The 9,722-nt window shown below is 35.7% G+C and overlaps 1 protein-coding gene across 1 annotated transcript; it reads left to right on the plus strand.

Moving 5' to 3' along the window:
* The first annotated feature begins 252 nt into the window (after positions 1-252).
* LOC124770947 (autophagy protein 5-like) lies at positions 253-1,175 on the plus strand. Its single transcript, XM_047249246.1, has 2 exons — positions 253-511; positions 922-1,175. Exons 1-2 carry the CDS (start codon positions 253-255, stop codon positions 1,173-1,175), a joined length of 513 nt encoding a protein of 170 aa, XP_047105202.1.
* The last annotated feature ends 8,547 nt before the right edge of the window (positions 1,176-9,722 follow it).

The following is a 9,722-nucleotide window of genomic DNA, read 5'->3' on the forward strand; positions in this document are numbered from 1 at the left end:
GATAGCAAATTTGAAGGTTTAAGTCATACTTTTGACAACCTGAATGAATCTGTTAGAACATTTAAGCAAGATATGAAAGACACTAATGAATGTGTAGCAGGCACTCTGTTACAAATCAGTCAGCTGAGCGAATCTACTGCCTTAGATCTTCAAACAGTTAATGAGATGCTGAAAAACGTAGAATCCCATGTTGAGAATACTTAGGATACTATTTGCAAAGAACTCGATAGATTCAATGTAGAGTTTAAGGTCATGAATCAATACATCGAGCAAGAAAGCGCCTTTATTGAGGAGAAACTAAAACAGAATGATAATCAAATGCAGGAACATTTTTCAAATGTTGACTATAAAATAAATATTGTTTCACACGATATTCAAATTTTCGAATCTCGGCTGAGCGATGTAGATTCGGCTATGGTGCACCAAGTTAACAGTAGCTTTGTACCATCCTACAACTTATTGCTTAAGTATTATCCTGGGGACTTTAAGATGCACCCAGTTGATTTTATTTGTTAATGTAGGGATATATTTCCTCCTGGTATGTCCGACTCGGCTGAGATAAAATTAGCAAAACGGTTTCTTGATAGCGAAGCTTTGTCTTGGGCCAATCAGCATATTGAATCTGAAATTACATTCAATTAGTCTGAGAAGTTATTCTTGAACAAATTCCGGTCGGCAGGCAAACAGGCAGGCATTAAAAGTGCATTTTTAAATGGTAGCCATTACAGGCCTGCTGTAACATATCAATGAAGGAATTCTGTGAAAAACAGCTGCATAAGCTTGCTCAGCTCGACAAAGCACTAGATGATTTAATACTCATAGATGCTTTATGAAGACGTTTGCCCAGATGAGCTCAATGGAGTCTAGCCTGCGGTCCTGATGACTCAATTGATTATTTCTTAAGGCATGTTGATAAATTAGGGAAAGCTTTAGATGAGGAACACACATACAAAAATCCACACAACACAAATGGTAACCAGAGTGGTGGTTCTGATAATCATAATGAGCAGATCTTTCACAATAGACACAGAAGGAAATATCACAACAACCAAAATAATTGGAATGGTAATAGGAAGAATAACCACAACTCCCACAACCAGGAAAACCAACAATTCCTTCACTTGAGGCCTGTCAAGTGGAGGACACTAATAGAATTTATGACCAAGCAACTCTGAATACATATGCAGAAGTATCAAATAATTGTAAGTACGAGTACCCAGTAAATTTAACTGTTGTTAAAAGTAAGTTTTGGAACATGTACCTATAGGAAATGTATGGTGGAAAGAAAAGTATTGTACCAGAATATGAACTGGAGGAGGGTGTCTTAACAAGTCTATTTTCTGATTGCTCTGCTTGTAGTGATTTCTATGGGACTGCTTATATTATGTGTTCTAAATATGAAAAGTCTCAAACCCATAGTCATGAAGGTAGGAGGGCTTGTCCTGACTCTATTTTGCTGGAAATGGGTGACACTCAGGAAAGGGGTGGCAACACAATTATTCTGTTGAAAATGCAGTGATCGAAACAATAGATTTGAGTGATCTGGATGGAATGGTACACTTAGAAATATTCAATAATAACCATACCAATCATTCAGTGCAGGAAAGCCTACTAATCCCCATTGATATTAGTGACATTGTAGCAAACCAGGACATAAGTAGTCAACATACTGAAATTGACAGTAGAATTAAGGGACACTTCAGAAACTGTAGGGAGGTTGCACCAGATAATATGAATGATCTTCAACTTGATGTGAACAGTCAGTTGAATAATCACGCAAATCCTCTCTGTAATTGTGAATCAAATCAATTAAGTGAAGATGTTCTTAACACAGAGATAACCATTCATCCTATACAAATGTCTAACAATAGTGTGAATCAGTTATGTGACTTAGACTTTAAGGAGGTTGAGAGTGATTTATTGAGAGAAGAATATGTTGCAGAACAGCATAATTTTGTGGGTTGCCCATACATAGAGATATCGGTTGGTGACTGGACAGGTTTATGTCTAATTGACACTGGCAGTGCAATTTCAATCATATCTGAGTAATTTAGAGACAGAGTACAGAATAATCCTGACTACATTGAGTTTTCTATCTCCGGAGTTAAAATTAAAGGTGCAACTGGTAAGTACAACAAAGTAATTAATAAAAAAGCATTAATTACCTTCCACATAGGAAAGATTGTGTTTGAGCAAGATTGCCTGATTGTTGGTGATCTCAACAAGGAGCTACTCCTGGGAATGGATTGGATCCTAAAGAATAATATATCTTTTGACTGGGTTAAATCAAAGGTGTGGTATGGAACTTATCATTGCGAGAGTGAAGTTTAAATTTCTGGTCATACTAAGCTAACAAAGTGTGTGGCTATGAGATAGAAGTAAAGAAACGAGTTCTAGATGATGATCTTACAGGTGTTGATGTTACTGTTAAAGACTTTTATCATTTGGTTAGTGATAAGCTCAATGAGGCTGATAGGATTACTGAATATGAAAAACCTGAACTTCAAAGTGTATTGAGAGAGTTTGAAGATATCTTCAGTGATTCAAGCAGCATCAGCTATTCTTCATAAGACCATACTCAGTACCTATAGGTGAGAAACAAATTATGGAGAGGGAACTCCAAAAGTTACAAGAGTGGGGATCTATTGAAAGAAGCATAAGCCAGTAAAACAATCCTCTAGTTGTCATGTCCAAAAAAGATCGTGGAGTCACGCTTGTACTTGATTCCAGACATCTAAACAAATATTTGGAAAGGGAGACAGATCACTCAGAGTCAATGGAAGAATTATTAAATAAATTCCATGGTGCCAGCTATTTTACTAGTTAGGATCTGACATCAGGCTTCCATCAGATCATTCTCGACACGAGTTCCAGAAAATACACCGGCTTTTTACTATCTGTAAAAAGTTACCAGTACTGTGTAGTTCCTTTTGGCCTCAACATGTCAGTTGCAGAATTTATAAGAGCCTTGTATTTAATGTAAGGTAATTATATACTATCGAAGCTGGTTACTTATGTTGATGACACCCTTGTTACGAGTAATTCATGGAACGAGCATATCAAGACAATTAAGTAGATAGCAATGAAATTCAGAAAAGGAGGTATGACCCTCAAATTGGCTAAATGTAGATTTGGGGTGAAATCTTTGAACTTCTTGGGTCACACCATCAGTGAGGAAGGAATTCTGCCTGATGCACATAAAATATTAAATTAAAGCTATTGCCAATTTTCCCAGACGCAGAAATAAAAAGGAATTAAGATCCTTCTATGGATTATGTAACTTCTACCGTAAATACATAAGATCACAAGACCTGAATGAACCATGTTTACTTCATTTATTGAAAAAGAATGCGTTATGGGAATGGTCCACAGAATGTCAAACAGTTTTTGATGAGATCAAAACACAGCTTTGCAATAGTCAGATTCTATATAGACCTGATCTTTCCTTACCATTTTGCCTTACGACAGATAGTTTTGATTATGGACTTGGTGCCTATATTTTTCAGCAGGAAGAGGTTGATGGTCAGATGTAACAATGTGCAATAAGTGTGGCAAGCAGGAGTTTACTAAAACACGAAAGGAATTACACTGTCACTGAGAAAGAATTGCTCACAATTTTGTGAGGTTTCAAGAAATTTAGGAACTATCTCACTGGATATAAAGTCATTGTATTCTCTGATCACAAAGCTCTGAGCTATTTACAGGAATGTAAGCTGTACCATAACCAAATCACTTGCTGGGCATTATTTCCTCAGCAGTTCGATTACACTATTTCCCACATCAAAGGTGAGCAATATGGTGTTGCTGATGCCTTATCTAGGTTGCCAGTTGGTAATGATCATGAGAATGTTGATATTCAGGAGGACAAGAACTTTAGAATTATGTTTATTAAGGGAGTGAAGTGTGAGAGACAAATTAGAAAAATTTGTGAAGAATTACAGAGGCACCAAAACCAAGATGAGGACTCGAAATTAGTGAAAAGCTTGCTTGGTAAGAAGGGGGAGGGTAAAGTTGGATAGTATTGCCAGGTGCACATGGGTATTTTGTACAGGAGACACAGACCAGACTCTGATAACTGGAAGCTATGTTGGCCCAAACAACACACAGACTTACTCATTAAGTTTATACATGAGAGTTTTCAGTACTGTGGTAGTATGAAATACACTCAAAAGCTACAAGAAAATGTTTATTATAATAATATAGCCAGGAGAGTAAAGTGTTGGCTAGCTTCTTGTGATAGATGCCAGAGAGTAAAGGTAACAAACCAGTGCCATAAAGGTTTTTTAAATAGCATTATACACAAAGGTAAATCTGAGTTAGTTGAGGTTGACTTCTTTGGACAATTACCTTGTTTCAAGGGATGATACAGTTACATCTTTGTTGTGGTTGATTTTGTTTAGTAAATTAGTTAAGTTGTACCCATTGAAAAAGGCTACCAGTATTAAAATCACACAGTGTTTTGAAAATGATTATTTCACCAATGCTGTTAAACCTAAAGCTGTATTTTCTGACAATGGAAGCCAGTTCGTCTCACATGTATGGAAACAGTTTATGACTGATCAGAACTCAAATATATTTGCATTTCCGTTTACTCACCATCTTGCAATCCTACTGAAAGATACATGCATGAGATTGGTTGACTTTGTAGGATTTACAGTTCCAAAGATCATTAAAATTGGTACTCATATGTAACACAAGTTGAGGACATTCTCAACCATCTGCAAACCACAACAACTGGATTTTCTCCTTTCAAGATACATTACAATAAGAAACGAACTACTTTATTGTATGAACTAGTAAAGTTTCCCAAGTGTTCTGAGTTGTCTCCTGATAAGAGACAAGTCATTGTGAGGAGAAATATGTAGATGTTAAGGCATGACGAAAGTATTAAGGTGATTCAGTACAAAGTTGGTTCAAATGGTTCAAATGGCTCTGAGCACTATGGGACTTAACATCTGTGGTCATCAGTCCCCTAGAACTTAGAACTAATTAAACGTAACTAACCCAAGGACATCACACACATCCATGCCCGAGGCAGGATTCGAACCTGCGACCGGAGCGGTCGCACGGTTCCAGACTGAAGCGCCTTTAACCGCACGGCCACACAGGCCGGCACAAAGTTGGTGACCTGGTGTTAACAATAAGTTATGAGAAATCAAAAGCTATAAATAAGGAGATCAAAAAGTCTCTTGATATTTATATAGGTCCTTTTGAAATTAGTGAAGTGCCACATCCCATTGTGTACAGACTCATCTATCCTAGAACCAGGAAATTGTTTGGATTGAGAAACATGGTGCAGCTTAGTCCATATGTATCATAAAGTTACACTTAGGTACCACATCACTCATATACAGATTTACACATTTGATGTTTTTGTTGTTTTTTGCATACATTTGAAAGTGGTGAATTTTGTCTTTTGAAAACTTGTGAGGGATGCATTTGAAAAGTTCTTTTCAGTATTGTGACAAATTAGATTGAGAATTTGAGAATGTAGATTGATGGAGAAAGTGTTTAACATTTATACATCAGCTTATGATATTTGACAATCCTACCAGGAATTTTGACTCAGGTGATGTTTTTCAACACCATGATTCTATGCTTGCTTGAACACGCTGCTTTATAGTGAAGATGAGTTGTTGAGCATTACGTGTTCCATGCATGTTTTGGCATATACTACAGTTATTTGATTATATTAAGAAGGGATTATCTTACTTATGCCTTGGTTTTATGAATATTGTTGCTACTCGATCCCAGGGGACAGCAACAGATAGGGGAGATTGAGGTGATATTGGTTGATATCACTTGATTTCTTTTTTTTTTACTTCTTAGGGCTGGTTCATTTGTGTGTGTGTGTGTGTGTGTGTGTGTGTGTGTGTGTGTGTGTGTGTGTGTGTGTGTGTGTGTATTCTTTCGAATTTTGTTTGTCATGGTATGTCAACAAATTGCATCTTGTTTCACCCTTATCAACAGGCTGGGGGGTGATTTTAACTTAAGGATTCATGTGTTTAGGTTAGATAATTTTAACTTTACTTAATACATATGAGAGATGATATGAGGTGGAAGAGATGATTTCCTTAAAGGAACGAGTTCAACACTAATGAGATTGGGAATAAATACACCTTTACTTAGATTGTGCAATTAGCACAAACATGCCATGGTATTATAGATTTTAACACATGATGGGAACAATGTTGTGGATATTGATTCTAAATAAACACTCACACGAACTACATTGATTATAGTAAACTCACATGTATGCTATCCATGCCGTTTACACAAACAGTATGCTGAGATGAGTTGAGCACGCTATTTAGATTCAGAGTGTTGAGATTATCTTGGCTTAGCTATTTGATACCATACCTGGATTTGACTTCTGCATAATTGCTGAGGGTAACATATCAGAATGAGAACTATCCTATGATGATTTTTCTAATTTGTATTTTGTACCAATTTCATTTATCTTTTTAGTGTATTTTGTATATATAGCTGGATTTGGCTTAAAAGTAGTCTGACTGATTTCGTGCCAAAACTAAAAACATTATGCAAATTTGAAGAAACGTTCATTACACTTGAGAGACAATATGTGATAAATAGATAACATGTAATTGTTAAGATAAGAGGACACAGATTTTAATGATTGTGCATGCAATATATTCAACTGGAATAGAACATGACAAAACTAGTTTCAGGAACCGAAAAGTCAGTAAGATACCTGAGACTAGCTAATATAAAGGTCCATAATTTGAGAGCTGACACCTCTCTGCAAGAGACCTTGTCTCTGACAAAATTGAATTTATGAAAAAAAAGAGAACCTCTGTACATAAATTATAATATAGCTCATGCTTACTATCTGCTGTTACATTAATTGTAGTTAATTTTCCAATGTTTAACTTGTTTGATGAAATGTTTCATTGCCTCACACAAATGTATGGAAAACTTAATGGCATTGTGTTATGACAGTTTTGTTATAGAATTGTAGAAGGAACGTTTTGATGCCACTTTACTAGTTTCATGCAACTTTTGCATTTTGGTTTCTTTTCTTCAGGTACTTAACACCATTTAATATAGTTTCGTAATTTATGTTGGTAATTGTGTTTCACACATGCCTCTCATCTACTTTATATATTACTTTCATTGGTGCATCACAGCATTTAAAACGTTTATGTATGATTTTGTGCTCAGACACTTGTTTTTCTGCATTAATAGTACCTTAACACCATTTTTAAATTCTTTTTATGAACTATGCTTGAAAATGTGCTGCACACAATTCAATCCGCATTTTGAAAGTTTTTTATGTAGGGTTTAAACTCATTGACTCATGTTCGTCTACCACTGGTGCTGGAATTTTGCTTACTTTTCCTAATTTCAGATGCAACTCACCTGCTGGTTGTAGAAGAGTTTCCCACTAACTGACGTTAGTGAAAACTCTTTGGGAGTGTTGAAATGGAACCACCTTCCCATGCCTATCCTTCCCATTACTATGTGCAGATCTTAGTGTCTGCTATAGTTCTTATGCAAATTATGTGCAGATCTTAGTTATGCATTTTACTATGTGCAGATCTTAATGCCCACTTTCGTTTTACGCCAATTGTTAATCAAATTTTAATTATGCATTTTCTAGTGTGATAGAATTATTGAGATTAATTTTAGTGGAATTATTGATATTAATTTTAGTGGTTAAATCTTCCATTTCCAAAGATATTAATGTTTTGTAAATTGTTTGCTCTTTGGGGGAGATGTGTTTTGGAGGGAAGTTGGAACGGCAGTAGAATGCACGTGGTGGGTATTGATACAACCATTGAACAATGAAGTTGTTTTGCATTGTTCATGAATAAACATCGGTGACTCAAACATCGATATTAATTGGAACGCTTCCTAAGGTAGCAGGAACGTTTCAGAGGATATTTACTTCTACGTTGCTAATGTTGTCAGCTGTTCTCGACTCGAATTCTGGAAGATTTACCTCGTTTTCTTTTGTGAAGGCATTTCGGAAGGCTGTGTTTAGTAACTCTGCTTTGGCAGCACTGTCCTCGATTGTATCTCCATTGCTATCTCGCAGAGAAGGCATTTATTGTTTCTTGCCACTAAAATGCTTCTCATACGACCAGAATCTCTTTGGATTTTCTGCCAGGTTTCGAGACCAAGTTTCGTTGTGGAAACTGTTATAGGCATCTAGCATTGAAGTCCACGGTAAATGTGTTATATCTACTCTTTGTACCCTATGTGTTAGGTATGATCGGAGCTAGACATTATCTACCCCTCTTATTCCTAATGCTTCTAATTTTTTTATAGAAACTTGTGGTCGACTGTATCAAACGCTTTGGAAAGATCCACACTCATCTTTACCAAGAGTATCAAGTACAACTTTTGTGAATTCTACTATGGCAGACTCCATATTTTTGCCACTACAAAAACTAAACTGTGGTTGGCTTAAAAGATTGTATTTATTCTGTCTTACATAATTGATTCTTTTATTTTTGAGAATGCTGACAGCAGGGAAATGGGCTGGTAATTTTCTATGTCTTCTGCATTACCTTTCTTAAGTAAAGATACAACTCTTACTTGTTTTAAATGCTCTGTAAATGTCCCTGATCTGAATGGTTCATTTATAATATTTGTTAAAGGGCCTTGTATAACCCATATGCATTGTTTCAGTATATACAGTGGTACTTCATCTAAGCCTACTGACTTTTTACTTTTCAGTTTTTGAATTGTTTTACTGACTTCACTCTCTGTGGTTGGAAGTAACATCATTGTATTTAGTGCAACATTATTTACAGGTGTTATATTTGTTTGGGGGAATTTCTCTGACATACTTGAAAAATGCTCGTTTACATAGTTTGCTAAGTTCTGTGGATCATTTATTACTTTATCCCCATCCCTTAGCAGTATGTTATTCTGCATTTGTTTGCCTCTCCCCGTTTCCTTTTTTATTACATCCCAGATTGCTTTGCTTTTATTCTCTGCATTACATATTATTTTGTCATTAAATGACTTTTTGTGGCAATCAGCACTTTTCTATAGACCTTTTTGTATCTATAATAGAAATTTAAGAGGTCTGGACCATTGTGAATGTTTTTCATGGAACTGATGTGTTTAAGTGTTTGGGAGGACTTCTTAATACCTGCTGTTATCCATTTGTTCTTGTGGGATGTTGATACAGACATGCATACTTCTGGAAATGTCTTTTCAATGTTCAATTTAAACAATGTGGAGAATTTATAGAGTTTCATATTCACATTGGTTTCGTTATACACTTCATCCCAGCTTTGTTTTTCTAGTTCCTTTGAAAAATATTAATGGAGATACTGTAGCTGGCTCTTTATATGTTTTCATTACACAGAGTTTTCTGTCTTCATTTAAAGAAGTTATGCACGATCTATCCATAAACACTCTTCAGACATGTGATGTCACTCATGTTAAACATCTTATAATGGGCTTGAACAGTCATGATTTTAAATTGGATTGTGTTGTGGCTGGTAACATTTTCACAAACAGAGACTGTATGACAATATTTTTCAGCACCACCAAAAAGATTACTGTTTATGCTCATCTTTCTGAATCTTAATCAGCATAATTTTTATCATTGATAGCATGCAGGTGTTGAAAAGTATTTGTAACAACAGGACCAACCAGGAAAATCTCCTGCAGGTCTTCATATATCCTAATTTTGGAAAAACAAACAAAACATTGCCATTGAAAGTCATTTTATTTTTTACCTT

This window comes from Schistocerca piceifrons, unplaced genomic scaffold (assembly GCF_021461385.2).
Source record: "Schistocerca piceifrons isolate TAMUIC-IGC-003096 unplaced genomic scaffold, iqSchPice1.1 HiC_scaffold_846, whole genome shotgun sequence".
NCBI classification, from domain to species: domain Eukaryota; kingdom Metazoa; phylum Arthropoda; class Insecta; order Orthoptera; family Acrididae; genus Schistocerca; species Schistocerca piceifrons.

Coding starts and splice junctions, on each gene's coding strand:
- LOC124770947 (XM_047249246.1), top strand. CDS start 253: ATGAATCAATACATCGAGCAAGAAAGCGCCTTTATTGAGGAGAAACTA. Junction 512..921: donor GCACCCAGTTGATTTTATTT/GTTAATGTAGGG, acceptor TTGATAAATTAG/GGAAAGCTTTAGATGAGGAA.